General features: G+C 41.6%; 1 protein-coding gene across 5 annotated transcripts in view; it reads right to left on the bottom strand.

The window, feature by feature from the left end:
- The window catches only part of sash1a (SAM and SH3 domain containing 1a), a 149,697-nt gene that overhangs the window by 43,365 nt on the left and 86,871 nt on the right, over positions 1-19,461 (bottom strand). The window contains exon 1 of one of the 5 annotated variants that reach the window (XM_068341936.1): positions 3,136-3,802. The exons of 3 other annotated variants lie outside the window; for them this stretch is intronic. In XM_068341936.1, the coding sequence (XP_068198037.1) occupies positions 3,136-3,243 (108 nt within the window). In that variant the 5' untranslated portion in view covers positions 3,244-3,802. Of the gene's footprint in view, positions 1-2,841; positions 2,860-3,135; positions 3,803-19,461 lie in introns of those variants that run through there. One more of the 5 variants, XM_068341937.1, reaches the window with a different exon arrangement.

Here is a 19,461-nt window from a genome sequence, read left to right as displayed (position 1 = left end):
CCCAACCACTAGAAACAGCTAAAGCTTCTGCACCATACCCCCCTGAACTGACTTGGACTCTTAATTAGCTCAAGAGCTATTTACTGGGCTTCGACCACAAATAAATGACTGCCTCGCTTAGGTATTCTTATTAAATACATTCCACAACAGGCTGCTGGGTATGGTTAACCTCAGAGACAGGGCACTGTCAGAAAAATACTACAGGCCAAAGTTCCCTTTGATTTACACTCAGAACTTCAGAAAAACATGTTTTGATCTTCCAAATGCAGATGGAATTGTGTGGAGAAAATCTTTGCTGTTGACCAAGCAAATTAAGTTGGGTCAACAGGCTTGAAGCACACCAAGATTCTAACTGGGACATTACCGTGTAGACTCCCAAACAAAAACCACTACAAGTTATTGAGGCATTTATAGCTGGTCCATTTTGCTTTGAGGTGTTAATTGATGTGATGTCAGCTGATCTCAGAACTTGCATCTCATAGAGATCCTAAACACATCATTTGGAATTTGATCATGGCTGTTAAACATGACCAACGTCTCTGAATGTATGTGTGTATATATATATATATATATATATATATATATATATATATATATATATATATATATATACACACACAGTATATACATGTGTGTGTCTATATATATTTTTTAATATATTGATATATTTATACTATACATACATACATATATATGTATAGTATAAAATTTGATATATTTCATAAAATTACAAAATATTTATGTTTTATATCATTTTATATTTATTATATATTTATGAAATATCTAATAATACATAAAATATATATAAAGTAACCACAAGTAAACAGAGATTCATCTCACTGATGCTTTTTTTAATCTTCTTTTCTGTGGTCTAGTACTGCTTTGAGTTAATGGTGACCTCATAATGTTGTCAGTGTCCAGGGGAGATAAAGCTGACTTTTCCTAACAACCATCACAATGGCAACAAGAGATGGCATATGCTCCACAACCGAACCTGGCATGGGAAACATACCTTTTTTTCTACTGTCTTAATGGATTTTCACGCTGCTTCACGCTGGAGTGCTAGTTGAGAACTTGTCTCAGACAGCAGACACATTGTAAAGTCACTGACATGTTATTGCAAACCATACAACCTCAATGTGCACTAGCTCACAGCTTAAGACCGTGCATACATTCATACATCTATCCTGACCTTTCATTGCACTAAAAAATAAAACTAGTTATACTAAAACTAAGACAGGAAACTTCCAGCAGCACAGTACTCATCTTGAGTTAACTATTGTCACACAATGACAACAACCTTACCATAATTAGAACACTTAAAGTATGAGTGACTATTTTGTGTGAATCTGTGCCACATAGAAAAATGTGGCACAGATGTAAAGTACAAAGGTATAAATAGTGTGATAGAGCATAATATGAGGATTTATCACTCTGCACAGTGCTTAGTAGGAATAAAAATCCTTATAAAGGGCAGTTTATGACAAATCAATTCTGTATGAGTCTTTAACATTGCTGCATTTAAACCTATGAATTGAAAAGTGTATTGATGATAGTGCTCGTGAATACTTCTCCAAACTGAAATCATAACATTTACATAGTGTGAAATATGCCTGCAAGGCTGCCAACAGCTTGGGTAACTCATTACCATGAGTCCATCCACTTCCAGAGGAGGAACCAGAATTCATGCTTCATCACAGCTGTTTACCAGTTAGTTCTGCTTAGTTCTGGTATGAATAAGTGATTCTGAGGAGCCAACTATCCAGACGAAGGTCAGTGCTTTCACACTACAATCTTTCCAACATAGTTTTGGAGGAAACATGGACTATGCAATCCAAGCATTCCCAAGACTCACAAGATAAAGCTTTCAAGTGAGACAGTACAAACAAGAATGAGTTCAGTGCTTTTGAAATGAGATGATGGTTTGCTGATTCTGCTGGTGGAATATGTCTAATGAATTAAAAATCAGTTTTAACATGTGCTAAAGGATGCTTATTGGCAGGATAGTTTGATGCTAAATAATTATGGCTGATCTGCAAGACCCAGGCCCTGGACAAAAAAAAAAGTGATGGATTTGTTGTCAACCAGTGACAACTTGAAGGGTTTAAAGGGTTATCAAGAGACCTCAAGATTGAAAGAGTTCAAGAAGATGGTTCATGCTGATTATGGGTGACTGGTTGGGCTAAAGAAGACAAAAAGATGTGCACGGTCTTGCAGACATTTGATTTCAAAGTAATAAATCCTCAGAAGTTGCCTGGATGGGAGCCAGGTCGTCGTCCCCCTCCCCCCCCCTGGAGCCAGGAGTCAGGCCAGCCTACCCTCCTACTTGCCCACACATCCCTGCATTTACAAACAATTCACATCTCAAGTGCCAGACCAAACCAAATTAACACCTCTGCCTTAAACCAGACTTAAAGTGACTGCATCACATTTGGTCAGCAGATCAATCAGATCCTGCAGCCTGTAAAAATCAAGATTACTCTGGCACACAAACATGAAAAAGCTGTTTCTCAAAAGCGTGCTTTGTTCCAATGCCCCCCCCCCCTGAAATTTACAAGTTTACAAGTCACAAACATGTCGCAAATTCGTGTGGCCTGAGATAACATGAGTTTGTGATAGATAGCATTCAAAATCTCTTTGATAAGCAAAAAAAGATAAATATCAATCTGCATTTTCATAAATAAATTAACAATTTTCAAAGCATCTCCATTAATTACTTTTAATTAATCTGCTTTTGTACTTGATACAATTTAAACTCTGAGAAATATCTGATTATAAACAGCAATAAATTCAACAACACACAAAACAAGCGCACACATGCGCACATGCTTACCAACCTACCATCTTGTCAGATGACTCCCTTTTGCACTCAAGATCTCACCAACTGAGCAATATATTTGTTAACCACCCGTTTATCACTAAATCACATCCCACACGTAGAGTGGGATGTGACGGGGCTCCCCTGTGGAGGGGGGGGGTGCTCAGAGTTGTTCTGATGCCCGTTACGCGCGCACCGACTGCCAGGCTCCACTTGTTTGATAAGTCGGCGTCAACTTTGAGGATGTGGGGCGAAAACTCTTGGTCAATTGTGAGTCAGTGGTCGCGGCACCCTTCCCCCCCCAAAAAAAAACTTACCAGCATCCCCATGACATCCGTCCACAATTGAGAGAAGCTGTCGGACACAGCAGCGCTGCTCGCCTGGGGCGCATCAGAGGACGCACCGGTCCCTTGGTCGCGCTCCATAATGATGGAATAGTGTGTGTTCAGTGAGAGAAATGTGACGCGGGGCTCGAATCCAAACCCACAGGCGAGGCTCTGATCAGCAACAACAAACCCGATGTCCGTGCCAAGGCTGCTCTAGAGAAAGTTGCCTTTGACGCACCGGTGAAACGCTCCAACACTGCTCGGTACGATCCCACACTTTGCGTTCAAGCTCCTGCCTGACATGATCGCGACGCCCCCACTCCCCCCCCCCCGAGGCAGCTCAAGCGTCAGATTCAAAAGATAAAGAAGATTCAAACAGCTATGACTTGTGCAGCTATGACAAGCAACAGGTCATTCGGAAGAAAACTTTTTGTAGCGCGGTGTGTCCCCCTCCTCCTCCTCCCCCCCCACTCTGAACTCCGCGTTGCTCGGATCCGTGCCCGGACAATAATCTAACTCCAAACCGGGGGGAAAAAAAGTTGTCCAAGTGGGTGAAAGTTTCCGTAAAGTTGTTGGATCCCCTTGGTGGGTGACAGAAAACGGTTTAATGGAGTGGAGCGAGAACACAAACTTATGTCCATTAAAAGATTCGAGTGAGCGAACGATTGGAGCTCAGTGCAAAGCCTCGAACACTGCGCCTCCCTCCCTCCCTCTCTCCCTCTCTCCCTCCCTCCCTCCCTCTCTCCCTCCCTCCCTCCCTCTCTCCCTCCCTCCCTCTCTCCCTCTCTCTCTCTCTCTCTCTCTCTCTCTCTCTCTCTCTCTCTCTCTCTCACACACACACACACACACCACACAATGACAAATACCTATAAATCATTCATATTTGCAGTCATGACACATAACATTTACTTATATTTGGAGCGTTAAAATGTCATTTGATTTAATGATATTTTTACTTAAGATCAAACATTTTCAATGACCAAACTTGACTTGATGATTTTTTTTAAATGTTGTGTCCTTTTATACACGTTTAGGATGGGGCCCTTATAGATTTACTGGGACCAGTAAATATTCTAATAAGTCATATGGTTCCTATAAAGGAATTTTATTAGCCCAGAAAACTTTTTATCTCATGCTGACATGGCTTTTCACTGATATCTCTCCACCCAGGACTGAATAGGGACTGTGAACAAAGCCCAAGTCCCCACACAATTGAATGAAAAACAAAAAAGCGCATGGGAAAAATGTTTTTAAAGGGGTGACGCATTCTCTGCCCTTTGCCTGGCATACATCTGGACAGAGTGTTGAACAATTATACAAAAAAACAAAACAAAAAACCCCAAAAAGGTTTGGCTTTAACCACTAAAGTTATTTTGGACACAGAACACCTCGTACACACATCACAAACAACAGTTAATACATAATGTAACATTAGTGTCTCTGTGCTGCAGAGGCCATTTCAAAACAAGAAGAACAAAATGAAATGCATTATGTACAAGCATGAAATTGCACAGCCATCTTGCCTGATCAGCCATTTGTCATGCTCTGCCAGCATTGTAATAAAGAAGTCCAGAGACTCCCTCCCTGATTCTCCCTCTTTTTTTTTTTTATCAGAAGCACATTTTCCCAGAGTGGCAACAGCTGCCTGGTCTTGTGACAGACGGGCAGGAGGACCAGAGATAGAGCAAGACAAAAATCACAGTTCCTCACTCTGCTTCTTCTATGTTTCAGTTTAAACCGCTGCTTCACCTGCTGTTTTATCAGATTAGCCTAAAACGCTGAATGCATTTAAGAGTAACACAACCAGAGGAAACAGAACAGAGCAGAAAAAAAACACTGACCCCACATTCCTTTCTGTAAAAGGTGATCAGTTACACAGTAACCCTTGAAGCTATGGTTTTCCTTTAAGTGCAAGGAGATATGCGATACAGCCTAGTGAGGATTATATGGGGTGCAAAATGCTCCCACACACATTTCCCGAGCATATTTTTATTTCAGCAGAAAAGCTGTGTTTGTTCAATATTATACACTTTTAAATCATTTTTATTCAATCAGTAGAGATTACGAAGACTCTACAGGTCTAGCTGGCTTCTCCAGCTTCATCCCACCTCCAGAAACTCACAGTTTCGGTGACTTGGTAACAGAAAATTGTTCATAGGTGTGGGTGCGAACGTGAATGATTGTCTTACACGTGGGTTTACAATAAGCTGGCGTTTTATCCAGGGTGTACCCCGACTCTCGCTCATAACCAGCTGGGATAGGCTCCAGCAGACCGCTGATCCACGATGTGGATAAACAGCTATAGATGAGACAATTACGATCATCTCATCTTCAAGTGGATGAATGAATATTTGTTGAACCTAATTTAAATTGTAGCTACACTGCCCCAAGCTGTTTCCGGTGGTATTGCTATGTTTCATCTATCTAATCTGTATCGGTAATCCCTCAAAAAAAAACAAACATGTCAAATCACTTACAGAAGGAATCCACGAAGGCCCCACTCATCTCCACATCTGTCTAACCCGGTGATTTTTACTCTTCTTTGTTCTCATATCTTTATAGAGTGATGTGTTTTATAGTCTGGGTGCTTGAAGAGACTTTACAGGCGTTGAATGGGGGGGCAGCTGCTCAACAGTATCCTGCTGACAGTCTAAACACAGGACAGACAAGAGCAGCTCTGTTGGAGGACCCGTCGGGGTCTGTACTACTGACCTCACATCTGTAGTATCAGGGCGATGGTGGCAACCAGTGGTACGACTTGTCGTGTGCCCACAGCGCCATTACATCACTGTGCTGTCATCAGTTGTCCTCTTCTTCTGAAGAATGGTAACAGAATTATATGTTCTCTGACTCTTTCTGTATCGCTCACATAATGGGATGATGGAGGTAACCCCCCCCCCCCCTGCAATTAGGCAGACTCACTCTATATTATGTGTGCAAACATTCCTGGTGACCAAACCCTGTTACCCAAATACAAGACAGCAGGACCCCACCTCAACCAACTCCGAGGGTCAAACTGTAAATGAGGAGAAGAAGAAGGCCGTTGACTCAGTGCACATTAAGCACTCATGAAACACTGCTGGTGTGTGTGTGTGTGTGTGTGTGTGTGTGTGTGTGTGTGTGCGTGTGTGTGTGTGTGTGTGTGTGTGTGTGTCTGCAGAGGCCAGCTGTCCCCCTCTCTTCACACTAATTCCTAATCAAGGTGTCACGTTGCCAGAAGAGAGGAAACTCAAGTCACTTGCTCCTTATTTCACTGTATGCTAATTGTCAATATATTGCACATTAAATTCACCTCGTTTGATCAGCTCTTAGAGAAACGTGAACATTTGGTTTGAAATAAGGACGAAATGTGGGGCACACACCTGCAACCAATTCACAGCGTATATAAATGTACCGTGAAAGGAGGATATGATGTTAAATTATGGCGCAGTTTTCAAAATATGTAGGGGGTTCCTCCATGAAAAGCATGATGTCATGAATATAAATTGCTAGCATGGGTGTCTTTGAACGCAGCATTTAAAACCTTAGGACTTGGACAGATGTCAAGATTTAAAGTTATTTTTACACTTTCAGTCTTTTATCTGTCGCCTTTCAACCCTTCTCCAATTTTTTATATATAGTTTCATTGTCTCATCGTATATTCCTCTTCGTTTGATGAGTTCCTTTAGAACAGGATGAGCATTACACCGAGACGTCACTTCTGGACCAAAGCAAAAAAAAAAAAAGGTTTAGATGGACAATAGGAAGAACATACAGTGCGCCCTCATTCATCGTGGTTAATGCGTTTCAGGAACCACAATCGAATAATGAATTCCGCGATATACAGTGGTACCTCTACTTACGACTGTATCTACTTACGAAATTTTCTACTTACGAAATTTCTCAGCAGAAAAATATTGCCTCTAGTTATGAAAGAAATTTAGACTTACGTAAGGTAAAAGTACAGTATCGGCTGATACTCACAGCTCCCACAGGTTCCTGAATGCAACATTCAAATAGCTGCTCTGCCATTGGCTATTACGTAGTATCTTCCTGGCATCCCATTGGCTAGAAGGGACCTCTGTATGGAGCTAGATCAGTGTTTATGCAGGGTCCTTGTCATTAAGCCCTCGACCCGTGAGGTGTTCTGTTAGTTTTGCGCAAATATAATAACTTTTTCAGTACTTATTCTCTATGGACCCCAAGAAAGTGACGGAGAAAAGAGTTAAAGAAAAGACGAAGAAAATAGTTTTTTTGTCCATACAAACAAAGCAAGAGATAATAGAAAAGCATGAGAAAGGGATGCGTTTGGTTGATCTCGCCAAAGACTATGGCCGTAATGGATCTACAATCACCACGTTATTAAAACAAAAGGAAGTTTAAGGAGTTTGAGGCATCGCGTGGGTGATGGAAATTTCTTCCGGAACCAATTAATTTTCGTAAGTAGAGGTACCACTGTAGTGACAAACTATTTATCTTATTATTTACGGTTAATTTAAATGTTTATGACCCTCCCCATACTGATATTAAATCACCTTCTATCTGTATTACCTTTTCCTGCACTCTTATTGACTGTTTAAAGCACTTTTGTGTCTCATGGAAGTGCGTTGCGTTCTGAGACTCACGGAACGTAAGCCAATAGAATGCGCATATGGTATCAGGTGACTACCTGCAAAAAATCTGAGATGATGTGAAGTCTTGAGGGCGTACATGCCAGAGCCTTTTCAGCCTGGCTGACATCTTCACGCTATTTTATCCACACAAATCGGATAAAAACAAGACTATTTTCAAGATCTTTTATGGCACAATTCAAACTGTTTAAAGGCTCTGCAAAGTCTCTGTTTTCAATCATGATTTACAGATTAAAATGAGATAGAATTGAGAGTATTTATTAAATTTGCAGAGCCACGTTAAATGTGGACCGAGAATGAAAACAAATAATTTAGAACATAAAAGGATGAGGAACAAAAGTCCCCTTTGTGTTTTGTTTAAGAGACGATAATGTGTTTCATGCAGATACTGGTGAAAGCATCACAGATAGGCCCTCACATCTAATTGTAATCAACCGATCTTTAATTAACCCCTCCAACTCACCCACAGGCTAAAACAATGGGAAACATTCAGATAAAATTCCATTGAGGTGATACATTTTCTGTAATGACCCTCTTCCTGGATTACCGCTATTGCATTGTGTAATTTTTTTTTAATGCTGTAGATGAGTCAGGGAGATATCGTGAAATGCAGGAAGTGCTCTCATGGGTTCGGTGATGCAAGGGACTGTAAGAGCAAAGAAAGGATAGAATCGAGAGAAAATGGAAAATAACGATCTGAGAAGAGGAGGAAACTCAAAATATCAGTCAGTATCAAACAGATTTTTGCTTTGTTTTGTCAATTGTGCGAAAATAAACTTATTTCTGGTGTGTTGAACTTCAAACGGGAGGTTAACTAATATTTAGTTGTAACCATGACTTGTTAGGACTTAAAGGTGAAGTAAAGAAGCACTGACACACAGACACAGAGACAGAGTTCAGACGGTGATGATGATAAGCGATGCTGGACCTCCCCTGATAGTGAGAGTGACCCTTCATGGAGTTCAATGACCCAAGGCCTTAAAAATAGTCCAGGGGGGGGTGGGGGGTCTGGAGCTAGGCTGGAGAAGTGATTAACTGTGCAGCTGACAAGACATGGAGGACACTTGTAAGGACTAGTGTACATGGACACCCGACACTGACACACGAATGTAGGAAATGGTAAACGTGTGACTTTTTAAATTCATATGAATTTTTAATTTAAATTAAAAAAATTAAAAATTGAAAAAAAAAATTAATCCAAAGGATTTTTTTTTAAAATTGTATATGCTGTTATAATCCCCGAAGGGAAATTAAGAATTACACAAGAAAAGAAAGAAAGAAAGTCGATTTTATTGATCCCCTACGGGGAAATTATTTTTACACTCTTTACATGTGTATATATGTTAAACCATGCATACAAAGTTGTGTACAAGAAGATCCTGCTTTAAATAGCACATTTCCCTCATTTACCCAAAGCTAAATGATATAAACTCTGAGTATTCTCAGAGTATTTTAGCTCATTTTTTCTGTTTGGTCGATGGACCAAAGGTCTGACGGCCACCTGATGTTTCTTCAACCTGTCTGGCTGTGAGAATTTGTTTTTCTTATTTATCTGTGTTGTGTGCACACGGGCGTATAATTGTGTATTCGAATGTGTAAAAAACTAAATAAATGTGTGTGTGTGTGTGTGTGTGTGTGTGTGTGTGTGTGTGTGTGTGTGTGTGTGTGTGTGTGTGTGTGTGTGTGTGTGTGTGTGTGTGTGTGTGTGTGTGTAGTGATTAGGCAGTCAAGGCCAGTCCCACTGTGCTTCACACACCACTGCATCTTGTGTGGGAGTTATCACAGAAAGCCCAATTATCATGACAATTAATTACTGCTTCTTTAGCCCCCTCCCCCAGCTGAGCAGCCCACTGAATTACATCAACACGCCGGTCTCTCCACTGAAAACAATACTTTGAAGGAGTAATTAAGGCCTGGCGTTTGCTGTTTGTGTGCTCTAGGTATTGCTTTTCATGGGGAGATCAACGAAAACGAGTGTGAGGAAACCTCAAACACAGACGCAGGAATGGCCGCCGGGCTAGAGGAGATGAGAGCAGGACGAAGACCATCGAGACACCGTGAGTCAAACGCACAATGAGAAAAGGGGGACAAGGAGAACAGAGAACAGCAGCAAATGGAGAAAAAAAAAGGTTCTTCCTAAGATTGAGTCGTGTGTGACAACCAGCAGTAGCACAACACACACACCTTCTGTCAAGACATTTTTCGAACATCGTGTACAGCTCGCCGCATGTCAGCATTAACGGCGTGGATTGACAGGGGGAAGGCGCGATGTGTGCACAATGAAACACTGGATTCCGTGTGGGTGGAGGCAGGAGGGGCTGAGAAAAAAAATAACATCATTCAGTGTCACTGACATGCAGGGAGGACAGAGGAAACATGATCAGAAGGTTTGAAGCAACAAGACCTGCCAGCGAGACAGACACACACTCTCCCAGGGATTCCTTTTGTTGTGCACGCCCTGCATATTTTACCTGTCACTGACGGAAATTATGGATATTAAGTCTACAGTAGGGTTCCGCATGTGTTGTCAAACAGCGTATTTATTTTGTGCAAACATTTCTGAAATGACTCGCAAACAGTAATCCGTGCATTTATTAATCCAGCGGTAAGTGAAGGTCTCTTTCATGTGCCTTGTGTAGGGAAAACACAGATAAGCTAACAAAGCATATTTCTGCTAAGCCCCTAGATTCCCCAGCTTCTCTGTGCAGCGTATACTACTGTACCATGGACATGTGGTGCGTGATTGTGTTACACCATTGTGTGTGCGTTAAGTGTGTGAACTGACATTCCAGGGTGTTTTAATCAGGCGCGACTGAAAGGGCAGATGTTATTTTGCATGGAAGTGAGCTTCCAGAGTTATGAGCAGCAAAGTGTGGAATGTCAGAGTCCTCTGAGTGAGAGCTCTGTGTTTGGAGCTCGGTGCACATTTAACAATCAGGCATGTCTGTGTTTGAAAGAGAAGGGAGAGCTGCATCTGTGTTTAGCCGCTGTTCACAGTCGTACTCAAGTGGAACTAAAACAGGGTTTTTGAAGAGAACAGGGTTCTCCTCATAAAATGTGTTTGTTGTGTGAGCGATGCAGCCGCTGAATGTGGATGGAGGTCATTGGACCCACCCCCCCCCAACCCCCAGCTGTCAGGGTGGCAATACCCAGCTGGCCACATGTCCACCACGCCATTCATGTGACTGGTAACATGATCTGTGTGCTGGGACCAGTATGTCACACTCGGTTCACAACTATGAAGGAGGATGTAAGCTGTGCCGAATCTATTACAATTTATTCACAACTTCCAACTGGGTGGTCTTGTTTTTACCACAAATCTGTCTGTCTGTTTGTTTGTTTGTTTGCTTGTTTGACTGTTTGCGTGTTAATTTTTTAGCAATAACTTTAAAGATTCTCAACAGGCTGAGGTTGATTTGAATAAAGTTGCAGATCTATGATTTTTCTACCCAACATTGTGACAACAATAATAATGAGTGGTGTGTGTGTGTGTGTTTGTGATCAGACCATTATATGAGTGTATTTCCTAAAAACCATTATCAACATAAACATTTTTATATTACAAAGTGCCCAAAAAAACCCCCCACACAACTATTTTTTTACTGTGTTTTTTTTTTTACTGCAGTGGCTTTCCTGTGAGAGCGATGTGACATCTTTTCCTTCACTTTTCTACTCTCATAAATGGGACAGAGTGATGCCCCCTACTGTTGTCAAATGTCTTTACAGGCCACAGAAAACTGGGGCCTTCGTTCCATTCTAGGACTTGCTATGAAGTCCCTTTGCATCAGTTTATGTCTCGTCAAATGTTCTGCCACATGTTAGCCCCAAAGCTACATACAGTAAAACATGTTTCTATTGACCCTTTGTGCTCCGAACACATAATTATACCTCACAGTTTCATCTAAAGCTCAGCTTTATCACGCGTGCTTCAGGTTTATGGGACACATACACATAAACAGATGCAGACAGCAGGTATCTTTGCATTTATATGCACAGACCCTGTGCTAACAAGACAGTAGCCAGTGGGCTTCAATAAAGATTTTATGGGTCTATCTCTGCTGTCTCCACCTAAATAGTCTCAGCTGAAGTCTGACAGGCAGAGAGGAGCCATAGAGAGAGGCTGGGATTACAAATGTTGGTCGAACACTAATGCATTGTACTAATGCGATTGGTGGATGTTTTGCAATGGTTGTTGTTGTTTTCTTTTTGTTTTTTTTTTATTTGCACAACTCTGAAATTAAATGTTACACGCTGGTATTGCGGTCATCTGACCACTGGTGACTAGAAAGCAACATTACAAAAGCAGCAAAAAAGTTTCTTGTGGAGTGTGGTGAGAGAAAAATCTATCTGTGACACACGATGACACATTACATTTGGTACACATGGATAAAAGAGTAGATGATTGATGCATCATAAAGAACTGCATGTAATCTGAAACATTTCAGATTTTTAAAAAAAAATTATCACATGGTGAGCAAAACATCTTGAGTTCTTAGCGCCTCACTTTCCGGCTGACGTTTGGAAATATATTAAATTCTATCATAACTTGTTCTGTGGCCAGCCCTTAGCTGCTCTGTGGTGTGGCCGTCTGTAATTACAGTCAGTATTCACACAACCATCATCTATTGCACACTCAAGCCGCAACACACGATCTGTCACACATACTTGGCCATTTTCAAATTAGAAACAAATAAAAAGTCATGTTAAAATATATGCTGACAGGCAAAAAAGCATCCTCTGGTTCATAATTCATAAGTGGGAGAATATCAAGATCCCAACGCAGAGGGATTTTCATCATTAACATTAAACCACATCCCAATGCTCGGTGCTTTTAGGGGCCACACCGGTATGTAGCTGGGGATGCTAGAGAGTATTGGGTTGGAACCAGAGTTAAATATTTTCCCTATAATATAATTCAAGTGCAAAAACCAGAGAGAGAAAACAAACAACTCTCTCACTGTTTTAAAAAAAAGTCATTGGTTTACATTATAAAAAAAACCATCAATCTGTGATTTTTGTTGTTGTTTGCACCCTTACAAAATGTTTTTTTATCACCTCAAACAATTATTTCACTTGTGAACACAGTCTGTACAAATAGAACACAATCTGTGTCTCAGTTTGCTTGATTATCAAATCGTAAAATCAGCTGCATGGAATCTAGAACTAGAAGAGAGATGATCTGATCAAGATGAAACTGGCGTCCCCTCATCTTCCTGACGAAATGGACCATCGTGATTTAGGACACAATGTCACCCAAAATAAATGAAAATACGACATATAATGGACAGAAAGACAAAAGGCACCATTGTTAATTGTTAGGTCAAGAGAAAACAATGAGTGGTTAAATTATATTGTATAATGCAAAAAAACACAAGCTATATTTTTTTTAAATCACAGAAATTTCAGAGCCATAAAAGTTTGATTAGGAATTGATGATACCCTCAACTGATTGAGAACATTATAAACATATCAAAAAGCTCATTTTCAGTGTGTGGGTGATGTAAAGTTGCAAAAACACGATGATGGGGTCTTAAGGCTTGATTAAAAAATAAAATAAACACACATCTAAATTTTATGGCTTCTCATCAGTGTCTCTTTGCAGAAAAGAAACTGTGTAAGTGCTCACCATCTGTCTGGCTGTCTACACGACACACAACCACACAACACACAAACAGTGCAAGCTTAGCTCAACCACAGTCGCCATCCACTTTCACAGGAATTCACCCACATCTTGGCTCAGAGGATCCTGCTTACATCAGCAAAATATGAAGCTGGGGCAGCGTCAAGCCGCAAACACACAAAACAAAACTTGTATATTTTCCTAATCACTTTAACAGGTTTTGGTGGTGGCGTACAAGGTCCTGTCAAAGCTGTGGACCGCACTCTGAAACAAATGTCATTAATGGTCGTGTGGGCAGAAGAAGAAGTAAATCTTCATCTTTTTGTCATCAGCAAGGGGTCAATCAACATTCTACTATCTGGGACACAATGAAGCAATAGACAACACTTACTCTCATTCTTCTTTTGTGTTCAACCAAACTCAAGAAATTATCTGCCAAATAAAGCTTGAACTTCAGCTGAAAAGTAGAGCTATTGGGATGGAACCACAACATTTCTTCTAGAAGTAGCTAAACTTCCCAAAGGGATTGACTGACATTGGTAAACTAATTGAGACTAGTTGAAATAATCAAGGAAGTGAACACATTTGAGCTGCATGATGCTGTATTTCCTGACAGTTTTATACTTCCTGGATACATTTCAGGTACCAAAAAGCAATCTGGTTACAGCCTGAATTTATCTCATCTAAATTTGATCTCGGTGCTGTAGCGGCCTGACTCAGATCCACAGAGATCATAAAGGGTTTAGATTAGTGACGGCTACTCTGGCCTGGCGAGACCTCATTACAGACCGGTAGGGAGTCCTGTGTCCAAGCTCTGGTCCAGATGGCCACTCAGAACCAATTAACACACCTTTTCCTCTCTCAGAAACCCAATCCCTCTTTCACTCTGTCCCCCCCGGATATCAGTGTGTAACCTGTGCCAACACACACACACACACACACACACACACACACACACACACACACACACACACACACACACACACACACACACACACACACACACACACACACACACACACACACACACACACACACATACCAGTGAACAACCACACACTCGGGCAGATAGAGAAAGCAAATGGAGTGGTCATCGGTCATTAGCCTGGTGTGTTTAATGGCCGTCCTTCCAGTCTAGGTTAGAGGTCAGCCAAAGCACCAGTAATGAGTCTGTTCCACTGGCTCTTCACCCTCGTGGAAGGGCAGAGCTTCTCTGGAGCCAGGAGGGACTCAGCGGGACCAGAAGCAGTGTAAAGGTTAATGGACCCAGTGAGATTAAATGGAGGCTGAGTAAAATCTGTACGGGATACAGATGGCTCTGTCTGAGGTGGGGACACGTCCATAAACAGGAGAGTACACGCCCGAATGGATCTCCTCTGCTGTCATGTCTCCTGTTTTATATTAGTATGTAAGTGAGTTAAAATAGGGAGGTTTATAATGTCATGAAACTCTACCAACGGTTTCTCCTCTTCCATACCTCTAATCCTCAGACGACCCTGTTTGACTTTGACCCTGCAAGCGACATAAATATCAATACTGGCTGTAATGCTTCAGTTGCTGAACCCTGGAGCTCAAAAAGATCTAACACCAGGATAAAACTGCATAGAGTCCAGGCTCAGCAAAGCGTCTCCTCTTGAAATCCCACTAAAGTTTACCTGCAGAGGCGTTACATCACCGCTAGAACCTGGATGAGAGTTCGGGACAGGCTATGAAAGCTAGGGGTCCCCAAAGAACACACAAACACACATCTCTACACACTCCCAGAAGGCTTGTATTGATGTGGGAGTGTACCGCTGTAGGGTCTTGGTACTGAGCCCATGCTGGCTGAAAAGATATCCACATCCTGTAGCACAGAGCTGGCTTTCAGCCCAGACAAATAGTGTTTCTCTTCTTTCCCACCGATGATCATTTCATCTTCTCCTACCCTCTTTACCACAGCATCACCGTTACCACTGACTTGCCATAGACGTCCACACCCATGAGATATACCTCAGACCACACCGACCCCAAGGACACCCGCGTCTCCCTCCTCCTTTCTCCATCCATTCAGCTCTCTTCTATTCTTGTCAAAGTCTGTACTATATGAAGGGACAGCTGCAAGATGATCTAGTAGCAATGATCTCAGAGGGAAAAAAAAAGTGCGGCACATATGGGTTGTGAAGCGCAAGGCTTTTGCGTATACCGATTTAAAGCTCCAAAGCATATCTGGAGGGGAATTAAAGCTGTGGAGGTGTATTTCCAAGGGTGTGTGTGTGTTTTGGAGAGAAGAATCTCACCTCTCTGAATTTATTCCCATTGTGTGGTGGGTGGGATATGGAGCTAAGTATATATAAAGATATATGTACGATGAAGACTGGTGGAAAAGTAGTACAACACAGGTTATGTGTCAGCCCAGTCCGAGCAAATATCCGAGCAAATCTTATTAAAATTCAAGTAGAAACAACTGGCATTGTTTATCTAAAATATCAACAAAAAAACAATTATTATTAACACGATTTAACCATACAGACATGACCTCTGATCACCGACAACCATCCTGCAGAATAACACACAGACACACAGACACACACACACAAACATTTGTTTTAAAATGTGTAGCAGTAAACAGCTTTACTCACCGTTTACTGAAGCGATAAAGCTGATGTGAGCGCAACCACAACAGTACATCACTATGAACTAGTCCCAGTGAATTTAACTGGAGCTTGAATACGGTCTCCTGTCATCTGCCACGGTTTTGTTGGCTCAGCCATAACTTCAGCAGAACTTCAAATGTAAATTATTTACACAAACCACTAACTGAGAAGTTGGACATGTGGTGGAAGCGAAGCTGTGGATTAAGTTTTTAGGTGTGATGTAATGGTAAAATGAAAGGTGTGTATACTCCAGCCATCACCAAAAAACAGGTGAAATGTTTCAAAACTGTCAATTTTATTGTGCAACTGTTAAACATGAAACTACAAGACTGGGATATGAAGGGAGCATGGATTGAGAAATTGTTAGAGGGGATGTATTGGAGGTTAAGGTTGGAAAGTTTTACAATGACTATTAATCCTAAGAGATCCTGGGGGCAGGAAAGGACAGGGCAGGACGGGGTATTTAACATTTAGCGCTGGAGCAACAGCTCCCCCTGGGGCAATGCAATAAAAACACAAAAGACCGGACCCTGAGTCCCAGGATGTATCTGTCTTATAATACAGGAGCTTTAGGAGAGAAATGAACCAGGGCCATCAATCCTGTAATATCAGGATCATATTAAAAAAATGCACAAAAGTACTGAATGAGAGAGAATGTGTACCAACCTTTCTGTTTACGCTCCTCATGCATCTACCTTTGTGTAGGGGACAAAAAAAACTACCTGAAGAAATCACATCTCTTACACACAAACAACTGGTGGACACACCAGTTTTCTGGCCGTGCCTAGAAACCACACTCAGTGCACACATTCCTGATCTGCATCCATCTATGGTTGTTTTTCCAGCCATGGCTGGCAGCGCAGACATCATATGAAGAGGTAACCATTCATTTATGGATCAACTGCCACTTGAATGGGGAGGCGAGGGCTGGACAGTGTCCTGCCAGCTTGGATGGAGGCCACTGCTCTGAGGGGAAAAGGAAGAGCTGGTCTCCCGTGTATAAAATGAGACCAGAGTGTGTCAACAACAAGAATCTATTTTTTGAATATCAGCACATGTGGACGCCAAAAGCAGACCATAATAACAAAGAACATAAAACAAGACAGTCCCAAACTTTAAATTTAAGACATAATATACAAAAACTGACCACTTAATTCTCTTTTATAACACACACCAATCCAGATGTTCACTCTCTAGTGTGAATGGGTACATTTAGTGATTTCTCACACACTTTAATTACAACCATCACAATGTATTGTATTATCATGCCTTGACCTTCTTTTAGCTGACACTTCTATCTGAATCAACTTCCACAAATCATTACACACCAGAGTGTATCAAAACGCCTCCGTGCTGTATTCTTTTCAGTCCTCAAAAAAAGTGAGTATCACTACCTTCCCTCATCTCTGCTTCACATGTCAGGTTTGTGGCGTTCTGCCTGTGAGCATGCCGCTGGCGTTTGCCTGGATGCGTGCCGTTATGATTTGTGATGCCATGTGACCAGTCAGAGGGCGGGGTTAGTGGGGGTCAGGACAGCTTTAGTTGTTAGTGCAGATTCGGAGTGTGAGAAAGTCCAAACTAAGCGCTAGCAGCTGCTGATATGAGCCCTCTGGGACTTCCCCCTCAGCTGAGGTCACCCTTTCAAGCTCTAACACCTATAGATCAGCGATGACATCACATATCAGATCCATTGCCGGGCTGTTGCCATGGGCTACACCAGGAGGGAAAAACATATGTGTACTGATGCCTGGTGAGAGATCTGCTGAAGCTGAACCGGTGTGTTATTGGATGTAGAGTAGCAGTAGTCATCCAGAAACACACCTGTATTATGTTAAAACATTTGTTTGGTCCAATCAGTACAGATGAGCACTATAAAAACATCACAATCATCAATAGGCTAAGCTTCATCTGAAAAATGTGGATCCCTGTTTGATATGTGTGTGCATGTTGATGAATGTACAACATGTGTGTAGCTATGCCAACAGCTCTTCAGATGTGCCTGCTGTGCCAGCGGATGCCTGGTATCCTGGGAAGTGGGCGGTAGTACCAGCAATAATCAGAGCTCTTTGTATTCATACACAGTCGTGCCCTAATCAGAGAATGTTATTTTTTACCAATAATAGTTGTAATCCTCTCATCTCAATTTGATGTGTAACCCGTGACTCGCTCACAGCTCAGGTTTTCGCAGGAGCTTTATGAACTGCACTCGCTATGATTGTTTCAAATTGGGTATTTTTAGGCAGGCTTTTATCGACACCTGAGTGACACTGAAATCTGAGCTAACTGCAAGAGGAGCAAAACGGTATAGAGATGATCCTTGGGAGCAACCCTTCAACCCCCAATTACAAACAATCAAGAATAAAGGAGTGTTTTCTCATCTACATTCATCCATATGCATATGCATGCAAAAAAGAAACATGCACAAAACCACGCACACGCACACGCTTCTTCTAATATTGGTAAAAGTTACTTTTTGAATACTCATGTTTCCAGCAGTCACACTGATGGTCAATTCAATTACATTTATGCATAAAGCAAAAAAATCATTTTTAATGTCTTGCTCATCTGTAGTTAATTTGAAAGCAAATATAAAACACGCAGTCCTTGAGAGAGACAGGGATCGAAGTGTCAAAATTAAGGGCTGCAAAAGAGACGCCTGAGTGGCTCCATGGTGAAAGAAACTGCAGATGCAGGCAGTGCAGAGCAGACTGTCGTCTCTTTGTGTCTGTGTTCATCATGAAAGACTATGAAACATGCTGTATGCCACATGCGAAAATTAACAACAAACCAAACTGGGTTCAAATTTCTAAAAATGTGTCACTTTTACTGAATGAAGGAATGAAGTATAGCAATCAAAACGTCAAGTCATGGATCCTGAACATTTAGAAAATGTGTTATGACATGACAAATATCTCAGGAGGCTTAGATGTCTAAAAGCTGACATGAGATGTCCAGTTTTGTTTCCAAAAGACAAGACACATCCCCATGTTTCTTTGTGGCCAGCCTACTGTAGGCCTCATCAGTGCTGACCAGACACCTCCCCCCCATGTGCTACAGTGTCTCACAGGGTGTGAAGTGACTTTGACAAATCTCAGATTCAAAGCAATGGAAATGTGTGTGGGTGTGAAGCACCGGCATGGGTGCTGAGATAATAAAAGGATAGAAAAAGAATGGGATGAAAAACGATGGGAAGGGAAAGCTGTCAGCGTTTGTTCGTTCTGAATGAGGAGGGAGAGGAGGAGCAGCACCACCCATTCACAGTCCACGGCTGAGCCTGTCCTTCTGACACGTGTAAAGACTTTATGAAACAGAAAACATATGAGTCCAACGCGCAAAAACACATCGCTTCAGTAAGAGAACTGAATGTCGATGAGATCCGTTGATGTAAACATGCTTTTCTTTATTTTTACTTATTGATCTCAAAAGGAATCCAATTTAAATCTCGTCTCATATG

The sequence above is a fragment of the Antennarius striatus genome, chromosome 19 (genome assembly GCF_040054535.1).
Source record: "Antennarius striatus isolate MH-2024 chromosome 19, ASM4005453v1, whole genome shotgun sequence".
NCBI classification, from domain to species: Eukaryota; Metazoa; Chordata; class Actinopteri; order Lophiiformes; family Antennariidae; genus Antennarius; species Antennarius striatus.
The sequence above is the reverse complement of the archived record's forward strand: the minus strand, read 5'-3'. Positions and strand labels throughout refer to the sequence as shown.